This window comes from Schistocerca serialis, chromosome 1, assembly GCF_023864345.2.
Source record: "Schistocerca serialis cubense isolate TAMUIC-IGC-003099 chromosome 1, iqSchSeri2.2, whole genome shotgun sequence".
Taxonomy (NCBI): domain Eukaryota; kingdom Metazoa; phylum Arthropoda; class Insecta; order Orthoptera; family Acrididae; genus Schistocerca; species Schistocerca serialis.
In genome coordinates, this window is record NC_064638.1 from 639,024,587 (window position 1) to 639,047,635 (window position 23,049).

At 44.6% G+C, this 23,049-nt stretch overlaps 1 protein-coding gene across 2 annotated transcripts in view; it reads left to right on the forward strand.

Moving 5' to 3' along the window:
• Nucleotides 1–23,049, forward strand: part of LOC126457979 (GTP-binding protein Rhes-like) — a 432,083-nt gene that overhangs the window by 388,112 nt on the left and 20,922 nt on the right. For both annotated transcript variants that reach the window (XM_050094744.1, XM_050094752.1), the window contains one exon: nt 15,310–15,733. In XM_050094744.1, the coding sequence (XP_049950701.1) occupies nt 15,310–15,733 (424 nt within the window). The remainder of the gene's footprint in view (nt 1–15,309; nt 15,734–23,049) is intronic.

The window sequence follows — 23,049 nt, forward strand, 5'->3', positions numbered from 1 at the left end:
AGATACTGTGACAGTGTTATGAGGGAGTCAGTAGATGTAAAAGTAGCGAAAAACATGAGTCGTAACACGGTACCAAATCAGGAAAGCCTAGGATCCTGCACTGGAGTTGCTGCAAAGCAACGGTTGCAGCAGCAGAACTCTGCAGAAATAAGAACTGAGAATGTGATCGTGGGGAATAAACCCCAGACAGAGCAAACGGTGCATCATACCGAGCACAGAGCACCAGATCTGTCAGGCGCACTGGAGTGAAAACGGAACGAAGCTAGCGGCCAGGCGCAGCCGACGAAAGACTCAGGGCGACTCCAGTGGAAACGGGCGGCAGACGGAGCGCCTAGAAACGACCAAGGAGGCACACCTGTTGGAACGCTAACTCGCTACCAGGAGCACAGGACCGAAGACGGAACGTTTCAGGGCGATTCCAGTGCGAACAGCTCGCAAACGGAGCGCCTGCAACCGACCATGGAGAGCAAGGCAGTACTATCAATATTGGCCCCATCGCACTCGACTAGAATAGTTCAGCCTGGGCAGAAGAAGTGTGCACATCGCTGCTATGTCGCGTTCTGCTGTCGAGACTGAAGGAGATCAATAAAGGCGAGCACATGCTGATGGCGATAGCGAAACTGTACATTTGTCGTTTCCGTCGTTATTTCGACGAGAGAAAAATATACCGCTGTTTCGTGTGCCAGCATGGGTGAAGGTAGATGAGCCACACGGAAAGCTGACTCAAGGAAGGGGGTATCAATAGTGTTGCTGAGTGAACTTGCTGATCACTCCAAGAAAGACCACAGTGGTGGAATGTCGGTCCCTCTTCCCTGCATCTGGTGCAGAGGCATTACTAGTACCAAGCTTAATGACAAATGTTAAACTGCTGCAATCTCGAACTCGGCGTCGAATCTGTTGACTCAGACGCTGTGGCTGAGGTACAGGTGGCGACCATGGTGTCTTCAAGACTCTAAAAGACTGCAGGCATTGCCGCAGCGCCCAAAAAGAACAAGAAGACGCCATTAAAACATTACGAGAAGACGATCAAGACGCTCCTCCGTAGGATGCTTTAGATTTGCGACAAGCAGGCCATCTAGGAAGGGCTGCTGCCTGCTAGATTCGGGGAGGTGATAATCGAGCTGCATAACTGGAGAGAAACTGCCCGGCATGTGGTTAGGGAGAGGAGCGCTGTGTTGTTTGCGATTGAAAGTAGTTGGGCTGAGAACTATTTATTGCTTCGTACTTCATTTAATTTTACAAACTCAAATTTCATTGAAACAAAATCTTCAGGTCAGATGTTAAGTTCGGAACGCCCGATGTCGAGATGAGGCGGGCGCCAAGTTTGAGAACCCGCTCATCTCGACCAGCGCGGTGCCGGTAGTAACGACGGCCCGCACCTCTCAGCTCATGGGAGTTTGCAGATGAAAGCTCGAGGGAATCAATGAGAAAAGTCAACGACTATGACAATGAACAAATGCCCGTTGTTCCTAAAACAACACAAGGGCACAGCTTAATGAATAAGCACACGTCCATAAAATAAGCAGTACGAAAAACTATATCAAAGATTCACATAACACAGCCAAAAACACACAACGGTAATCCTCAAGCCACACGCTGATCAGGACACATCGCATACTTAACATAAACGCGCGGACCTATTTTCCACGCACAAGTAATACCAAATTCAAGATGAGACTACTCAACGCAAAAACAGCGCAGTACAAGGCGATGACGCAACTAAGCACGCCCACGTTCGTCCAGCAAACGAACAGTCAATAAAATCATGACAAATTGATAAAACGCAGCCATTTAAATATAATACTTAGCTGAACAGGACAGTCGCAAACTGCGTGTCATCGAACAACACGAGAGTAACTTATCATGGCCGGGGATCTTAGTCACATAGAATTTTTTGAAGGACATGATATTGGTCGTTTATGTAGAAATTATTTGTTTCACAATTCCGACCTTCGGGCGATTTTCAAGTGTTGCTGCAGGGCTACAGGAATATCAAAGTAAAGAATAGAGTGTGTGTACAGAACTATCATCTGGACAGCAGAACGTTACACAAATAGTGAAACTAATCCTCGCTAACATTGTGCTTCAGCACATCTCATACTTTAAAATCCCACAGCATGTAACATGTCATCGTCAAAACTTTTCACCGCTTTTCGAGGTAGAAGTACAGTCACATCAAACGAGTGCGAAGCTCTGTACATCGTGAAACAATGTAAATTAAGTGAGCTGTTGTTTATATTCCTTCACATAAATCGCTACAAGTCAATAACACACTTTTTACACGCGAACTAAGGCCGTTGGCACGAAAATGCATTCACATGTCAGACTGACTGTGCAGTTATCAGAGATAGCATATTGTGTGATAACACTTATGAGCTCCGTATCATATTTCCACATATGTTCACAACATACAGCTTTCTATGTGATGATATAGTCGTAAGGTACAAGCGGACAGCATAGGAAAATTTCCTTACAACAGGGTAGCATAGAAATGGTACCACACTGTCTTGAGTACCCATACAGAACATGGCCACAGTAATCTTACTTATTAGAGGTATGTATTGCAACTGGGCCGGCCGCGGTGGTCTAGCGGTTCTAGGCGCTCAGTCAGGAACCGCGCGACTGCTACGGTCGCAGGTTCGAATCCTGCCTCGGGCATGGATGTGTGTGATGTCCTTAGGTTAGTTAGGTTTAAGTAGTTCTAAGGTCTAGGGGACTTATGACCACAGATGTTGAGTCCCATAGTGCTCACAGCCATTTTTGCAACTGATAAAAAACACAGAAGGTTTGTTAGAATACTGATTTGTAGCGATTTATGTGAAGGTTGTTAACATTGGTAACAGTTCACGTAATTTACATCTTATCACGATGTATAGAGCTTCGCACTCTTTTGAGGTTACTTTAACGATAACATGTAGATAAGTTTATCTCTGTTTAAGAGTGGACCGACCTAGAGCGTAGAGAGAAATCTGCAGAGAAGTTTTTAGTGTTTCTTTATTCTCCTCGCTATATTTTTCTTACTTTCTAAACTCAGCAGCGTCATTTGAGATCTTATATTTATTTTTGCACACTGCAATGTGGCTAGGAACTCTGTTTGTTGTGGGCGGACACAAGAAGAATTGGCTGCTGTCCGTAAACAGCTGGAAGCAGCTTTGTCTACCGTCGACAAGCTACTGGCTAATGTTCAAAGTTATGGCGGCATTGGGGGGCTGGGACGAGACCTGCGGCCTTTGGTGCCTTTGTAATCTCCTGGTGACCCGGCTGGCGCTGCATCTTCTGATTCGCAACATGTCCGTCCTCACTCGAGAGCAGGTGGCAGACAGTGGTGGGAACGCGTGTCGCTAGACGGAGGGCGAAAGAGGGAACAGGTGGCGCGGCTGGCTCCTCCGCCTTAGCAACAGGTACGAGGTGCTACCCACTGTTATGTATATTGTGAATAGCAACGGTCCTACGACACTCCCCTGCGGCACACCTGAAATCACTCTTACTTCGGAAGACTTCTCTCCATTGAGAATGACATGCTGCGTTCTGTTATCTAGGAACTCTTCAATCCAATCACACAATTGGTCTGATAGTCCATATGCTCTTACTTTGTTCGTTAAACGACTGTGGGGAACTGTATCGAACACCTTGCGGAAGTCAAGAAACACGGCATCTACCTGCGAACCCGTGTCTATGGCCCTCTGAGTCTCGTGGACGAATAGCGCGAGCTGGGTTTCACACGATCGTCTTTTTCGAAATCCTACAGAGTAGATTTCTAGTCTCCAGAAAAGTCATTATACTCGAACATAATACGTGTTCCAAAATTCTACAACTGATAGACGTTAGAGATATACGTCTATAGTTCTGCACATCTGTTCGACGTCCCTTCTTGAAAACGGGGATGACCTGTGCCCTTTTCCAATCCTTTGGGACGCTGCGCTCTTCTAGAGACCTACGGTACACCGCTGCAAGAAGGGGGGGCAAGTTCCTTCGCGTACTCTGTGTAAAATCGAAGTTGTATCCCATCAGGTCCAGCGGCCTTTCCTCTTTTGAGCTATTTTAATTGTTTCTCTATCCCTCTGTCGTCTACTTCGATATCTACCATTTTGTCATCTGTGCGACAATCTAGACAAGGAACTACTGTGCAGTCTTCCTGTGTGAAACAGCTTTGGAAAAAGACATTTACTATTTCGGCCTTTAGTCTGTCATGCTCTGTTTCAGTACCATTTTGGTCACAGATTGTCTGGACATTTTGTTTTGATCCACCTACCGCTTTGACATAAGACCAAAATTTCTTAGGACATTCTGCCAAGTCAGTACATAGAACTTTACTTTCGAATTCATTGAACGCCTCTCGCATAGCCCTCCTCACACTACATTTGCAGGCTAAGCTGTCTATTTGTAGCATCGTTCCCAGGGTTGATCGTGGTCCTCTCGTTTGGAGCAGATTGAAAGATCTAAACCAGAGGCTCAGACGACTCTGCGACGGTATCGGATGCGAATTTCTCGACTTCCGCTATCGGGTACACAATTGCAGAGTTATCCTTAATAGCTCAGTCGTGCACTACACTAGGAAGCGGCTACTAGGGTACCAGACTACGTGTGGCGTGCGCATGGGGATTTTTTAGGTTAGAGAAACCCTCCCTTGGGATCAAAGACGATTTGCCTGACAAATTAGCAACAATGTCCTCAGAGAGATAGAAAAGGTTAATTTGATGTTATTGAATTGCAGGAGCATCCAAGGAAAGGACACAGAAACAGTATCGCTTACTGAAGATTATAATGCACAGATAGTATTAGGAACAGAAAGTTGGTTGAAACTGGACGTTGATGACAACGAAATCCTAAGTGCAGATTCGAGCATTTATCATAAGGATCGTTTAGTCGCCAACTGTGGCGGCGTGTTTACTACAGTATATTTTTTTTTGTTTTTTTGTTTTTTTTTTTTTTTTTCATCAGTCTACTGACTGGTTTGATGCGGCCCGCCACGAATTCCTTTCCTGTGCTAACCTCTTCATCTCAGAGTAGCACTTGCAACCTATGTCCTCAATTATTTGCTTGACGTATTCCAATCTCTGTCTTCCTCTACAGTTTTTGCCCTCTACAGCTCCCTCTAGTACCATGGAAGTCATTCCCTCATGTCTTAGCAGATGTCCTATCATCCTGTCCCTTCTCCTTATCGGTGTTTTCCACATATTCCTTTCCTCTCCGATTCTGCGTAGAACCTCCTCAATCCTTACCTTATCAGTCCACCTAATTTTCAACACTCGTCTATAGCACCACATCTCAAATGCTTCGATTGTCTTCTGTTTCGGTTTTCCCACAGTCCATGTTTCACTACCATAGAATGCTGTACTCCAGACGTACATCCTCAGAAATTTCTTCCTCAAATTAAGGCCGGTATTTGATATTAGTAGACTTCTCTTGGCCAGAAATGCCTTTTTTGCCATAGCGAGTCTGATTTTGACGTCCTCCTTGCTCCATGCGTCATTGGCTATTTTACTGCCTAGGTAGCAGAATTCCTTAACTTCATTGACTTCGTGACCATCAATCCTGATGTTAAGTTTCTCGCTGTTCTCATTTCTACTACTTCTCATTACCTTCGTCTTTCTCCGATTTACTCTCAAACCATACTGTGTACTCATTAGACTGTTCGCCCGCATCTCGTGGTCGTGCGGTAGCGTTCTCGCTTCTCACGCCCGGGTTCCCGGGTTCGATTCCCGGCGGGGTCAGGGATTTTCTCTGCCTCGTGATGGCTGGGTGTTGTGTGATGTCCTTAGGTTAGTTAGGTTTAAGTCGTTCTAAGTTCTAGGGGACTGATGACCATAGATGTTAAGTCCCATAGTGCTCAGAGCTATTTGAACCAAGCCATTAGACTGTTCATTCCGTTCAGCAGATCATTTAATTCTTCTTCACTTTCACTCAGGATAGCAATGTCATCAGCGAATCGTATCATTGATATCCTTTCACCTTGTATTTTAATTCCGCTCCTGAACCTTTCTTTTATTTCCATCATTGCTTCCTTGATGTACAGATTGAAGAGTAGGGGCGAAAGGCTACAGCCTTGTCTTACACCGTTCTTAATACGAGCACTTCGTTCTTGATCGTCCACTCTTATTATTCCCTCTTGGTTGTTGTACATATTGTGCATGACCCGTCTCTCCTTATAGCTTACCCCTACTTTTTTCAGAATCTCGAACAGTTTGCACCATTTTATATTGACGAACACTTTTTCCAGGTCGACAAATCCTATGAAAGTGTCTTGATTTTTCTGTAGCCTTGCTTCCATTATTAGCCGTAACGTCAGAATTGCCTCTCTCGTCTCTTTACTTTTCCTAAAGCCAAACTGATCGTCACCTAGCGCATTCTCAATTTTCTTTTCCATTCTTCTGTATATTATTCTTGTAAGCAGCTTCGATGCATGAGCTGTTAAGCTGAATGTGCAATAATTCTCGCACTTGTCAGCTCTTGCCGTCTTCGGAATTGTGTGGATGATGCTTTTCCGAAAGTAAGATGGTATATCGCCAGACTCATATATTCTACACACCAACATGAATAGTCGTTTTCTTGCCACTTTCCCTAATGATTTTAGAAATTCTGATGGAATGTTATCTATCCCTTCTGCCTTATTCGACCGTAAGTCCTCCAAAGCTCTTTTAAATTCCGTTTCTAATACTGGATCCCCTATCTCTTCTAAATCGACTCCTGTTTCTTCTTCTATCACATCAAATCTTCACTCTCATAGACGCTTTCAATGTATTCTTTCCACCTATCTGCTGTCTCCTCTGCATTTAACAGTGGAATTCCCGTTGCACTCTTAATGTTACCGCCGTTGCTTTTAATGTCACCAAAGGTTGTTTTGACTTTCCTGTATGCTGAGTCTGTCCTCCCGACAATCATATCTTTTTCGATGTCTTCACATTTTTCCTGCAGACATTTCGTCTTAGCTTCCCTGCACTTCCTATTTATTTCATTCCTCAGCGACTTGTATTTCTGTATTCCTGATTTTCCCGGAACATGTTTGTACTTCCTCCTTTCATCAATCAACTGAAGTATTTCTTCTGTTACCCACGGTTTCTTCGCAGCTACCTTCTTTTTACCTATGTTTTCCTTCCCAACTTCTGTGATGGCCTTTTTAGAGATGTCCATTCCTCTTCAACTGTACTGCCTACTGCGCTATTCCTTATTGCTGTATCTATAGCGTTAGAGAACTTCAAACGTATCTCGTCATTCCTTAGTACTTCCGTAACCCACTTCTTTGCGTATTGATTCTTCCTGACTAATGTCTTGAACTTCAACCTACTCTTCATCACTACTATATTGTGATCTCAGTCTATTTCTGCTCCTGGGTACGCCTTTCAATCCAGTATCTGATTTCGGAATCTCTGTCTGACCATGATGTAATCTATTTGAAATCTTCCCGTATCTCCCGGCATTTTCCAAGTATACCTCCTCCTCTTGTGATTCTTGAACAGGGTATTCGCTATTACTAGCTGAAACTTGTTACAGAACTCAATTAGTCTTTCTCCTCTTTCATTCCTTGTCCCAAGCCCATATTCTCCTGTAACCTTTTCTTCTACTCCTTCCCCTATAACTGCATTCCAGTCGCCCATGACTATTGGATTTTCGTCCCCCTTTACATACTGCATTACCCTTTCAATATCCTCATACACTTTCTCTATCTGTTCATCTTCAGCTTGCGACGTCGGCATGTATACCTGAACTATCGTTGTCGGTGTTGGTGTGCTGTCGATTCTGATTAGAACAACCCGGTCACTGAACAGTTCACAGTAACACACCCTCTGCCCTACCTCCCTATTCATAACGAATCCTACACCTGTTACACCATTTTCTGCTGCTGTTGATATTACCCGATACTCATCTGACCAGAAATCCTTGTCTTCCTTCACTTCACTGACCCCTACTATATCTAGATTGAGCCTTTGCATTTCCCTTTTCAGATTTTCTAGTTTCCCTACCACGTTCAAGTTTCTGACATTCCACGCCCCGACTCGTAGAACGTTATCCTTACGTTGATTATTCAATCTTTTCCTCATGGTAACCTCCCCCTTGGCAGTCCCCTCCCGGCGATCCGAATGGGGGACTATTCCGGAATCTTTTGCCAATGGAGAGATCATCACGACACTTCTTCAATTACAGGCCACATGTCCTGGGATACACGTTACGTGTCTTTAATGCAGTGGTTTCCATTGCCTTCTGCATCCTCATGTCGTTGATCATTGCTGATTCTTCCGCCTTTAGGGGCAATTTCCCACCCCTAGGACAAGAGAGTGCCCTGAACCTCTATCCGCACCTCCGCCCTCTTTGACAAGGCCGTTGGCAGAATGAGGCTGACTTCTTATGCCGGAAGTCTTCGGCCGCCAATGCTGATTATTTATCAAAATTTAGGCAGTGGCAGGGATCGAACCCGGGACCGAAGACGTTTTGATTATGAATCAAAGACGCTACCCCTAGACCACGGGCGATATATCTCCATATCGGCAGCATATTGGCAAGGCAGGAGGAACAAGACTTTTGGTCAGGTGATTACAGGGTTATAAATACAAAATCAAATAGGGGTAATGCAGGAGTAGGTTTAATAATGAATAAAAAAATAGGAGTGCGGGTTAGCTACTACAAACAGCATAGCGAACGAATTATTGTGGCCAAGATAGACACAGAGGCCATGCCTACTACAGTAGTACAAGTTTATATGCCAACTAGCTCTGCAGATGATGAAGAAATTGATGAAATGTATGACGAGATAAAAGAAATTATTCAGGTAGCGAAGGGAGACGAAAATTTTATAGTCATGGGTGACTGGAATTGGTCAGTAGGAAAATGGAGAGAAGGAAACATAGTAGGTGAATATGGATTGGGGGGAAGAAATGAAAGAGGAAGCCGCCTTGTAGAATTTTGCACAGAGTATATCTTAATCATAGCTAATACTTGGTTCAAGAATCATAAAAGAAGGTTGTATACCTGGAAGAATCCTGGAGATACTAAAAGGTATCAAACAGATTATATAATGGTAAGACAGAGATTTAGGAACCAGGTTTTAAATTTTAAGACATTTCCAGGGGCAGATGTGGATTCTGACCACAATCTCTTGGTTATGAACTGCAGATTGAAACTGAAGAAACTGCAAAAAGGTGGGAATTTAAGGAGATGGGACCTGGATAAACTGAAAGAACCAGAGGTTGTAGAGAGTTTCAGGGAGAGCGTAAGGGAACAATTGACAGGAATGGGGGAAAGAAATACAGTAGAAGAAGAATGGGTAGCTCTGAGGGATGACGTACTGAAGGCAGCAGAGGATCAAGTAGGTAAAAAGACGAGGGCTAATAGAAATCCTTGGGTAACAGAAGAAATATTGAATTTAATTGATGAAAGAAGAAAATATAAAAATGCAGTAAATGAAGCAGGCAAAAAGGAATACAGACGTCTCAAAAATGAGATCGACAGGAAGTGCTAAATGGCTAAGCAGGGATGGCTAGAGGACAAATGTAAGGATGTAGAGGCTTGTCTCACTAGGGGTAAGATAGATACTGCCTACAGGAAAATTAAAGAGACCTTTGGAGAGAAGAGAACCACTTGTATGAATATCAAGAGCTCAGATGGCAACCCAGTTCTAAGCAAAGAAGGAAAGGCAGAAAGGTGGAAGGAGTATATAGAGGGTTTATACAAGGGCGATGTACTTGAGGACAATATTATGGAAATGGAAGAGGATGTAGATGAAGATGAAATGGGAGATAAGATACTGCGTGAAGAGTTTGACAGAGCACTGAAAGACCTGAGTCGAAACAAGGCCCGGGAGTAGACAACATTCCATTAGAACTACTGATGGCCTTGGGAGAGCCAATCATGACAAAACTCTACCATCTGGTGAGCAAGATGTATGAGACAGGCGAAATACCCACAGACTTCAAGAAGAATATAATAATTCCAATCCCAAAGAAAGCAGGTGTTGACAGATGTGAAAATTACCGAACTATCAGTTTAATAAGTCACAGCTGCAAAATACTAACGCGAATTCTTTACAGACGAATGGAAAAACTGGTAGAAGCGGACCTCGGGGAAGATCAGTTTGGATTCCGTAGAAATGTTGGAACACGTGAGGCAATACTAACCTTACGACTTATCTTAGAAGAAAGATTAAGAAAAGACAAACCTACGTTTCTAGCATTTGTAGACTTAGAGAAAGCTTTTGACAACGTTAACTGGAATACTCTCTTTCAAATACTGAAGGTGGCAGGGGTAAAATACAGGGAGCGAAAGGCTATTTACAATTTGTACAGAAACCAGATGGCTGTTATAAGAGTCGAGCGGCATGAAAGGGAAGCAGTGGTTGGGAAAGGAGTGAGACAGGGTTGTAGCCTCTCCCCGATGTTATTCAATCTGTATATTGAGCAAGCAGTAAAGGAAACAAAAGAAAAATTCGGAGTAGGTATTAAAATTCATGGAGAAGAAATAAAAACTTTGAGGTTTGCCGATTACATTGTAATTCTGTCAGAGACAGCAAAGGACTTGGAAGAGCAGTTGAACGGAATGGACAGTGTCTTGAAAGGAGGATATAAGATGAACATCAACAAAAGCAAAACGAGGATAATGGAATGTAGTCAAATTAAATCGGGTGATGCTGAGGGGATTAGATTAGGAAATGAGACACTTAAAGTAGTAAAGGAGTTTTGCCATTTAGGGAGCAAAATAACTGATGATGGTCGAAGTAGAGAGGATATAAAATGTAGACTGGCAATGGCAAAGAAATCGTTTCTGAAGAAGAGAAATTTGTTATCATCGAGTATAGATTTAAGTGTCAGGAAGTCGTTTCTGAAAGTATTTGTATGGAGTGTAGCCATGTATGGAAGTGAAACATGGACGATAACCAGTTTGGACAAGAATAGAATAGAAGCTTTCGAAATGTGGTGCTACAGAAGAATGCTGAAGATAAGGTAGGTAGATCACGTAACTAATGAGGAGGTATTGAATAGGATTGGGGAGAAGAGAAGTTTGTGCCACAACTTGACTAGAAGAAGGGATCGGTTGGTAGGACATGTTTTGAGGCATCAAGGGATCACAAATTTAGCATTGGAGGGCAGCGTGGAGGGTAAAAATCGTAGAGGAAGACCAAGAGATCAATACACTAAGCAGATTCAGAAGGATGTAGGTTGCAGTGGGTACTGGGAGATGAAGAAGCTTGCACAGGATAGAGTAGCATGGTGAGCTGCATCAAACCAGTGTCAGGACTGAAGACCACAACAACAACAACAATTGGCAAAGCATTCATCTTCATGGACGATAATTCGTGCCCCCAATCGTGCACATCTTGTGAATGACTTCCTTCAGGATAACGACACCACTAGAATAGAATGGCCAGCATGGTCTTCAGACATGAGCCCTATCGACTTACCTGGGATGGATTGAAAAGGGCTGTTTATGAACGACGTGACCCACCAGCCAATCTGAGGGATCTACGCCGAATCGCCGTTGAGGAGTGGTACAATCTGGACTAACAGTGCCTTGATGAACTTGTTGTTAGTATGCACGACGAATACAGTCATGTATCAATACAAGACGACGTGATACTGGGTATTAGAGGTACCGATGTGTGCAGCAATCTGGACCACTACCTCTGAAGGTCTCGCTGTATGGTGGTACAACATGCAATGCGTGGTTATCATGAGCAATAGAAAGGGCGGAAATGATGTTTATGTTGATCTCTATTCCAATTTTTTGTACAGGTTCCGGAACTCTCGGAACCGAGGTGTTGCAAAATTCTTTTGATGTTTGTAAAATCAGTGATGGTCAGACATGCATTTTATGCGTTGCTTGACTGCTGTCGATAGTCTCCTTCCACAAATGCGTAAAACAATCTTTCAATTCCAACATTTTTATACTTCATTCTTATATCTCAATTCTTATAATTCTTGTTACGTTTATTCTTCAGGAAGAGCTGAGGCATTCCCTTGAACGATACCGATCGTAGGAAACATTCGAAACCTAGAAATTCCAAACAGCACGAGCATCGCGTGAAGGCAGATTTGACGCAGAGAAATTCCTTCGTATGAATCTCGCTCGGGAAAGAAACATCATTAACATTGCTGGAGATTTCACACGTTGGCAATAATTTCTTGGTAAACTACGCATAACGGAAACTGGCTCTCGCAATTTCACCGAAAAGAATTTCAAATAATTTCTCCATTCACTTATAATTTTTATTTGTTATGTAATTTGTTCACCAGACAAACAAATAGTAGACGAATATGGACAACGTTATTTCAGTACGCAGTAGAAAACATTCCTGGAGTAATCCTCTAACGACGTGGGTAAATAAATGAAAATCAAAAATAAGAATAAAAATCGGGCTTCGAACACGGGGCGGAAAGATGTGAAGCCACAACGCTAGCGACTGAGCAACCGCTTCCAGCCAATTAGTTACTCGCTAAAGGGCGCTTGAAGTGCCTCGTTGATTTTGTCCATCGTTTTCTCAGAAACGATCAAGTATCTACGGATAATCCAAGACATGTGTTTTGCTTATTTTAATCGCTCTTCCACTGAGCGAAGTTTCTGGGAAATCGGATTTTGGCACTTGCCGTGTTCTCCCTATAAGTGACGGTGGAGGTGGTGTAAAGAGCGACACCACTGGACAGTGGATGACAGTAAGAAATGACCTGAAGTGCTGAACAATGCTATACCTTGTGGCAGTTTGATGGAGCGTTACCTGCCATAATGTATGGTACTAACAGTGAAGAATGGAGGACGTGGTGTTACGCTTTGGGAGTGTTTTACACGATCTCAAATGGCTTTGTTCAAATGGCTCTGAGCACTATGTAACTTAACTTCTGAGGTCATCAGTCGCCTAGAACTTAGAACTAATTAAATCTAACTAACCTAAGGACATCACACACATCCATGCCCGAGGCAGGATTCGAACCTGCGACCGTAGCGGTCACGCGGTTCCAGACTGAAGCGCCTAGAACCGCACTGCCACATCGGCCGGCTTTCATAGTCTCCGGTTGTCACCTTATTGCATTCTAGAAAACACGAGAGGTGGAGGGATATGAATACATTTTACAGCATTGTGTGCTGCGTACAGTAGAGGAACAGTGCGGAGATAATAATGTTTAAATCATCAAGACAATATACCCTGTTATATCGCAGCATCCGTGAGGCAATGGTTTACGGACAGCTGAACGCTACAGAACCCCTTTGGGATTAATTGAAACGCGACTTCGCTCGATACCCGAGCGTCCAACATCATTACCTTCTCTGGTTTACGCTCTTGAGGAAACATGAGCTGCCATTCCTTCATAAAGATTGTCGCCAGGACAGTTCTAGCCATCATAAAGGCGAAGGTTGTATACACGCGATATAAATATCCAGCAGTCCGGATACTTTTCATTAAACTGTGTAGACGCAGATTTAGAAATAAAGTCATAACCAGACTCTGAGAGAATGAAAGAAATATGCCAGAAAATACATAAATAAAGTCCTTAATTACTCTTCTTAATTTTAAATGAATTCCTTCTCTACGCTTTTTAACAATACTGTAGTTTTTTGTCAGAACACTTTGTTAGCCAAGATCGCAACTATTTGTCCACTGATAACTACACTCATGCTCATAAATCAAGGATACTGCTGATACATGGTGAAACAACGCCCTGGTGGGCGGTTTGCTAGTTTAAATCACCTCGGGACATGACAAAGCGGTGCATTTGACCTGCGGCTGTCGCACGGTGGCGCTGGCAGCAGTCAACATACGCAGAGGTGTGTTGATGCGTGTCAGAGTACGGAGTAGCGAGTAAGTATGCAGACGTTTTCAGACATGCTAATGGTGACTGTGTGTTGCAAATGGTTCAAAAAACACATATTCATGACGTTATGAGAGGTTGAATACTAGGGCGACTGGAGGCTGGTCAAACATAGCAGGTCGTAGCATGGGCCCTCCGTGTGCCACAAAGTGTGATCTCAAGATTATGGCAACGATTCCAACAGGCAGGAAACGTGTCCAGCAGCTACAGTACGGGACGTCCACAGTGTACAATACCACAAGAAGACCGATATCTCACCATCAATGCCCGCAGACGGCCACGGAGTACTGCAGGTAACCTTGCTCGGGACCTTACCGCAGCTACTGCAACAGTTTCCTCCAGACACACGGTCTACAGACGAGTGAACAGACACGGTTTATTCGTCCGGAGACCTGCAAGGTGCATTCCACCGAACCATGGTCACAGAAGAGCCCGTAAAGCCTGGTGTCAAGAACGCAGTACATGGTCATTGGAACAGTGGTCCCAACTTATATTCACGGACTAGTTCAGGTATAGTCTGAACAGTGATTCTCGCCGGGTTTTCATCTGCCGTGAACCAGGAACCAGATACCAACCCCTTAATGTCCTTGAAAGGGACCTATACGGAGGTCGTGGTTTGATGGTGTGGGGTGGGATTGTGATTGGTGCACGTATACTCCTGCATGTCTTTGGCAGAGGAACTGTAACATGTCAGGTGTATCGGGACGTCATTTTGCACCAGTATATCCGCGTTTTCAGTGGTGCAGTGGGTCCCACCTTCCTCCTGATGGATGAAAACGCACGACCCCACCGAGCTGCCATCGTGGAGGTGTGTACCTTGAAACAGAAGATATCAGGCGAATGAAGTGGCCTGCCTGTTTTCCAGACCTAAACCCCATCGAGCACGTCTGGGATGCTCTCGATAAACGTATCACTGCACGTCTTGAAACCCCTATGACACTTCACGAACTCCGACAGGCACTGGTGCAAGAATGGGAGGCTATACCCCAGCAGCTGCTCGACCACCTGACCCAGAGTATGCCAACTCGTAGTGCGGCCTGTGTAGGTGTGCATGGTGATCATATCCCATATTGATGTCAGGGTACATGCGCAGGAAACAGTGGCGTTTTGTACCACATGTGTTTCGGGACTGTTTTCTCAACTTATCACCCACCGTGACTTACAGATCTGTGTCGTGTGTGTTCCCTATGTGCCTATGCTATTAGTGCCAGTTTTGTGGCACCACATTCTGCAATTATCCTTAATTTATGAGCATGAGTGCAGCTTCAGATATTTGAACTGTCGTCTTCAGATCACTTAGTACAAAGTAGTATAGACTTTATTGATTCTTTTTTATTTACAAGAAACACGTAGCAGAACTCTGAACAAAAGTGTTGCTTCTAGATCAGCAACATTATTATATTTTTCATTTGTTCAAACGTTTGCAGATACTAAAGAAGCACGTTTAGACTGCGATAATAAAATTTCACGAGTTCTTGTCTTACTATTCACGTCTGTTATACATCGCCTTTGCTTCCAGGTCGACAAAACGAGGCGAATCCGACACAGAAGCTACCTCGGGCGCCGGCACGAGACACAAGGTGGTGGTGATGGGCGCCGCCAAGGTGGGCAAGTCGTCCATCATCTCGCGCTTCCTGTACGGCACCTTCTCGGACAAGTACAAGCGCACGGTGGAGGAGATGCACCACGGCGAGTTCAGCGTGGCCGGCGTGCGCCTCACCCTCGACATCCTCGACACGTCCGGCGCGTACGAGTTCCCCGCCATGCGCGCTCTATCCATCTCCTCGGCGGACGCCTTCATCCTCGTCTACGACGTCAACGACGCGGAGACGTTCGACGAAGCGCGCGTGCTGCGGGACCAGATCCTCGAGACGAAGGCGGGAACGCCGGCTCCTATTGTCGTCGTCGGCAACAAAATCGACCTCGCCGAGGAGCACCGAGAGGTGAGTCTCAGCGATCGAGAACGTGAGCTAATCAACCACCAAATTTCCTTTATTTCTGAATAATTGCAGTCCCTGATGTAAGGGCAGTGTGACATATTTTATTAAATCACAAACGCTTTCGGAGCTACGAGTCCGTTGTCAAGGGCTGTGTGAGGTCAAATACTATAATACCACTTGGAAATGTGTGACCCATATCGTTTGTGTTACGGAGGCAGACAGTAGTTGAGAAGTGAGACAAGATTATAGCTTATTCTCCATGTTATTCGCACTGTACTTTGGACGTTAAATGTCAGATGTGTGTATGTGTTAAGCTGGATACGCTCGTTGTCCTGGTTCTGGGTGGCAGTAGTATGCACATTCATCCGTGGAGTACATCAGACTAGAAGCTATTTCTAACAGCTCGCCTGTGACACCATCGCGAGAGACGCAAATGGAAGGAGTGGCACCAATCATTTCGTAATGAAAGTAGGTTTTGTCGCGACGTCAATGACGGGCATTTTCGAGAGCAACGTCGACAAGAAGGGCAACAATTACCAGTACGTGCCGATAGTGACACACTACTACTGACATTTCGTGCTAGTCGATGAGGTGCCGCCTGATATCTGCATTGCTAAGTGCAACAGAAGATAGAAGCAGTTAACATTTAACAAAAAAAATGACTCTAGGCACTATGGGGCTTAACATCTGAGGTCATCAGTCCCCTAGACTTAGAACTATTTAAAGCTAACCTACCTAAGGACATCACACACATCCATGCCCGAGGGAGGATTCGAACCTGCGACCGTAGCAGCCGCGTGGTTCCTGACTGAAGCGCCTAGAACCGCTCGGCCACAGCGGCCGGTTTAATGATGAAGACGACGCAACAACATCCAGTCATCTCGGGGCAGGTGAAAATCCCTGCCCTCGCCGGGAATCGAACCCGGAACCCCGTGCTCGCTTTAACAATAAATATAAACTTTTTCAGTGCGTCTAATATCCTGTCTATTGACGGAATACAAATAAGTAGCTAACAGACTTGCCCTTGGCATACGCCCGCATCTCGTGTTCGTGCGGTAGCGTTCTCGCTTCCCACGCCCGGGTTCCCGGGTTCGATTCCCGGCGGGGTCAGGGATTTTCTCTGCCTCGTGATGGCTGGGTGTTGTGTGATGTCCTTAGGTTAGTTAGGTTTAAGTAGTTCTAAGTTCTAGGGAACTGATGACCATAGATGTTAAGTCCCATAGTGCTCAGAGCCAGCCTTGGCATACGGCATAGCTATCTCCATTTGTGAACCACGTGGGGACAGATTGTGCAAAGAACTAGCCGCAGAATTCGAAGAAACCGTCAGGGCGCCTGCATAACCAAGTAGTTATGACAAATTCTGCCGTTGAGAAAACTACACAAACTCTACTAGATTCACTCAAAGTGCGTTCTTTGTCGCCCTGACTGCGAATTACGTGCTGGAAGCTCTCGAAAGGTCACATGAGTGGCTTAAATGCCACAGACACAGGGAATTATCGTTTCACAACTGCGAAGACTCCTCGTCTCAACCATTCTCCATGTTTCATTTCAGTACAAATTTCACGATATAAGATGAATGATGTACAATGATGAACGTCATGTAGCGAGAGAGAGAAAATCTTAGTAACCTCAAAAGCAATTAAAGCTCAAACCAAAATTCCCTCTTGTTAGCTTGATATAGAATGGAACTGCAATCGTCATAAGAATGAAAGGCCTTGGAATAAAGGCGAGTGTCTCATATTGTTCGGTACCATTCTGAGTCCTATTCTTCGGTTGTGGTGGAACAAGCAGCCTACACTTACGCTTACGACGGCCAGTGACAGAAGTAAACAAGAGGAGTCCCTGAAATCGCTAGATCACCACAGAGATGATTTGGTGCCACTCTCAGCACTCTGAAATTGTGTGTGTCCGGAAGAATGCGCGTACGCTGTAGACTCGTAAGACACAGAACTGCATTTTCCCTAGTTAGTCAACGAAGGAAAATTGGGAGAAAAATTTCATGTAGATGACAGTTTTAGAAGGGAGTGTCATCGACATGATACTAAAAATCCTGACCGGTGGCGTGTGAGCGCGGGGGTGCTGGGAGAGGTGGGGTCGTTTAAAGATAATATTTTCATGCTATTCTCAAATATGTCGAAAACAGCGGCTTCTAGCGAAAATGATTCCCAGCATAAAATCAAACTACACTGAATTTTCAAGTAAAAACATCGTTTCATTTTTTCTCTAGTACTAATATTTTCAGCACTGCAGGAGATGGAATATCGCAGATTATTAAAAAAAAGTTTTATGCATGAAATTAACGTTTATTGTTAAAAAAAGAAGGTTGAGAAGAAATATTACTTGGATCTACCACATCTAAATACAACAGAACCGTATCAACGGATAATCTGTGTTCTGGGGTTTAGCAGGGTGGAAGGGGACAACGGAGGTTAGTACTGTGAGGGAAGGTATGTCGGTGAATTTACCTCTTTCAAAGGTCTGCAAATCTGAAGAGCGAACAGGCGATTTCCTACTCTCTTATCGCACTACCACACTAAAGCGTGTTTCACAAAGCTGTACCGAATCTTCCACAGCTCGCCTTATGAATCGAGGGCGAAACAGTATTCTGCCCAGGCACTTTTATTTTTCAGAAAATGGCTAAGCACTAAATGGAATACACATATGTGAGTTACTAATAATGCAAACGTAAGAAACACACTGGACACAATCTACGTAAATGTCTAAACGCTGTTGTAGAGGGGTATGAAATGTATTTATTTTTTTTATTTAACCTGATTTGATTAGGGCCATCAGACCCTCTCTTACGTCGGAACAGGGTTTCACACATAGAGTATCTTTTTTACATCGTAGCTATCTAAGAAATAACAGTTTGAATATGAAAACTAGTATTAAATTGATTTGAGTGTCTATAGTTAAAATGTGAGTAAATAATACTGACTATGAACTTAAAAAATAATACTGTCAGTACTCATACTACTGCTGCTGCTGCTGCCACTGATAATAACAGCAGTAATGATAGTAATGGCAATAATAACAGCAATGATAGTAGCAGATGTAAAAGGAATTTATTGTAGTATAAAGTAGATGATTTCTGATTCAGCGACTTTTGGAGAAATGAAATATAAGGAGACTGCACCAGCTAAAAATACTGGGAAATGAGAAAGAGCTGGTTGGAGAGAAGGATTTGCAATGATAACGACTGCAAAAATTGGCTCTGAGCACTATGGGACTTAACTTCTGAGGTCATCAGTCCCATAGAACTTAGTACTACTTAAACCTAACTAACCTAAGGACACCACACACATCCATACCCGAGGCAGGATTCGAACCTGCGACAGTAGCGGTCGCGTGGTTCCAGACTGTAGCGCCTAGAACCGCTTGGCCTCCCCGGCCGGCTAACGACTGCATCCACGGACATGGTAATTATTATTGTTGCTTTAGCAGATACGTCGTAAACTATCTTCTGAAGCTGGAGAAGTTATTCAGTTCTCTAACATAATGAGGGATATTATTCCAGAGTCAGGTTCCTGCTACTGAGAAGCAGTCCAAGGAAGTGGCTGAGCGATGAAGTCGGACAGAAAGGCTTTTGCTCTGCTGAGAACAGGTGTTTCTTCCATGTTGTTCAGAGAAGAGCATTACGGTCGAGGAGAGATTAAGGGACAGTGTACATTGATAAGATGGTACAGGAAACAGAGAGTATGGAAATCTCTGCGCTTGTCTGTTCGAAACCAGGGTGAAATACGACCAAAGAGTCGAACATCACAGATATAACGCACACAGGCGTTCATAACCAGTTCCAGGCGCCGTGAGCTTTCCTGAGAAAGATCGTGCAGGTTAACATCGCTGTAGTCAATAATTGGAAGTTTCTTTTCCAGGTCAAGAGGGGCGGGCTTTTTACAATTAGATAGGGGATGGAGAGATATATGCTGATGCCTGCAGTTACGTGCTCAGTCCAATTTATATTTTCATCTAATATTATTATTACACTCTTTGCAGAGGGAGAGAAGTTGATAATTGTCACTTTTAGGATTAACGACAGTAGGGATTCCCGATATTTCGAGCTTATGAGCCTAGAATGACCAGTACCACTTGGATTTTGGTTGGATTGAGTTTTAATCATATATCCGGCGCACATACCGATAGTGCACCCTGGTCGGAATTGAGATTCTCGATAGCTGTCTTCAGGCTTATTGGTTTTGTACTTAGATACAACTGGTATCTGCTGTAGAATAAAACCCAAAACACATTTTACCCCTTAATTCGGTTCTACTACATTTAGATGTGATACATCTAATACTTGTTCTTAACCCACTTTGCTTAAAAGAAACATTAACTTTATACGATTAAAACACTATTTTTAATAATCTGTGATTTTTCCATCTGCTGCAGCGGCGAAATTGTTAGTCCTAGAGAAAAACTAGAAAAAAACCTTTTTTGTGGGAAATCTGATGTAGTGTAATTTTGTCTTGGGAAACATGTTCAGTAGAAGCCGTGGTTTTCGAGATGTTCCAGAGAAATATAAAAAATTTACCTTTAAACGACCTCCCTCCTCCCACCTTCCCGCTAACATCCCACTGGTCAAGATTTTTAGGATGCTGTTCATGACACTACCTCCAACTACTAGACAAAAATAGCGACTACGCGAATTTTTCCCCCTGTCGACGCTTTTCCATTTTTTGTCTTCTTTGAGTGGGCTAAGTTCTTGACATGAAGATTTCACATCTCTTCGTATTACACACAATTACACCTGAGCCGAAGGACCAGAAAATCCTTTTTTTTTTTAATGTAACGCAGGCATCAATTACTTAATGAATTATCTGTGAAATATATACATGCCTTTAAATTCTTTTTTCTTCTTTTTACTTTAGTAAAGTGATCCGATATTCAGTTTATCCCCTAATGACACATTAAAGTGATATTTATCATTCTTACAAGATCAGTCTATCATCCAGAAACATCCACATAAAGTCATATCATAATTCTTAAAATAAAAACCAATCATTATAACCCTTGAGTAGGGTGTTCTGAACAAGCCTATGTAACGTCTAAATCTTCGCTTACGTTGCTTACTAGTCTAAGTACGCTTCACTGACACTATCTGTTCGTCCACCTGTCACTGAATAAACAATCGCTACGAGAGGCTGATATCTTTTCCAGTATGATGCGACAGGCTGCTGAGATATTAAGTACACTCAGCACTACCTACAACAAAAGTGATCATAACAAACACAAGTTTCAAATCGTCCTTCAGGAAATAAGTTGAGCTAGTTTGATAAGCACGTCAGTTGAGTTAATATTCGCATTTTGCATGGTACTTGATTATAAGTGGTTTTAAACTTATTCAAATTCAGTGTTACTGCTGTTTAGTATCTGTGAACATATTATTTCCCCTTGATGATGTGATTTATCTGTGCAAATAAATGGCAGATTGTTTGTTTTTAGAGCCGGCCATTGTGGCCTAGTGGTTCTATATGCTTCAGTCTGGAACCGCGTGACCGCTACGGTCGCAGGTTCGAATCCTGCCTCGGGCATGGATGTGTGTGATGCCCTTAGGTTAGTTAGGTTTAAATAGTTCTAAGTTCTACGGGATTGATGACCTCAAATGTTAAGGCCCATAGTGCTCAGAGCCATTTGAACCTTTTTTTTTTTGCTTGTTTTTATGCCATACGCGTTACGCTTCTTTTTATTTACGAATCGTCCTCACTGGTCTGTTCAGATGGTTCAAATGGCTCTAAGCACTATGGGACTTGACATCTCAGGTGATCAGTCCCCTAGACTTAGAGCTACTTAAACCTAACTAACCTAAGGACATCACAAACGTCCATACCCGAGGTAGGATTCGAACCTACGGCCGTAGCAGCTGCGCAGTTCCGGACTGAAGTGCCTAGAACCGCTCGGCCACACGGCCCACTGGCCTGTGACATATGTTTGACGTACGCATGCGTCAAACGCTTTTCCGGATATACACTCCTGGAAATGGAAAAAAGAACACATTGACACCGGTGTGTCAGACCCACCATACTTGCTCCGGACACTGCGAGAGGGCTGTACAAGCAATGATCACACGCACGGCACAGCGGACACACCAGGAACCGCGGTGTTGGCCGTCGAATGGCGCTAGCTGCGCAGCATTTGTGCACCGCCGCCGTCAGTGTCAGCCAGTTTGCCGTGGCATACGGAGCTCCATCGCAGTCTTTAACACTGGTAGCATGCCGCGACAGCGTGGACGTGAACCGTATGTGCAGTTGACGGACTTTGAGCGAGGGCGTATAGTGGGCATGCGGGAGGCCGGGTGGACGTACCGCCGAATTGCTCAACACGTGGGGCGTGAGGTCTCCACAGTACATCGATGTTGTCGCCAGTGGTCGGCGGAAGGTGCACGTGCCCGTCGACCTGGGACCGGACCGCAGCGACGCACGGATGCACGCCAAGACCGTAGGATCCTACGCAGTGCCGTAGGGGACCGCACCGCCACTTCCCAGGAAATTAGGGACACTGTTGCTCCTGGGGTATCGGCGAGGACCATTCGCAACCGTCTCCATCAAGCTGGGCTACGGTCCCGCACACCGTTAGGCCGTCTTCCGCTCACGCCCCAACATCGTGCAGCCCGCCTCCAGTGGTGTCGCGACAGGCGTGAATGGAGGGACGATTGGAGACGTGTCGTCTTCAGCGATGAGAGTCGCTTCTGCCTTGGTGCCAATGATGGTCGTATGCGTGTTTGGCGCCGTGCAGGTGAGCGCCACACTCAGGACGGCATACGACCGAGGCACACAGGGCCAACACCCGGCATCATGGTGTGGGGAGCGATCTCCTACACTGGCCGTACACCACTGGTGATCGTCGAGGGGACACTGAATAGTGCACGGTACATCCAAACCGTCATCGAACCCATCGTTCTACCATTCCTAGACCGGCAAGGGAACTTGCTGTTCCAACAGGACAATGCACGTCCGCATGTATCCCGTGCCACCCAACGTGCTCTAGAAGGTGTAAGTCAACTACCCTGGCCAGCAAGATCTCCGGATCTGTCCCCCATTGAGCATGTTTGGGACTGGATGAAGCGTCGTCTCACGCGGTCTGCACGTCCAGCACGAACGCTGGTCCAACTGAGGCGCCAGGTGGAAATGGCATGGCAAGCCGTTCCACAGGACTACATCCAGCATCTCTACGATCGTCTCCATGGGAGAATAGCAGCCTGCATTGCTGCGAAAGGTGGATATACACTGTACTAGTGCCGACATTGTGCATGCTCTGTTGCCTGTGTCTATGTGCCTGTGGTTCTGTCAGTGTGATCATGTGATGTATCTGACCCCAGGAAT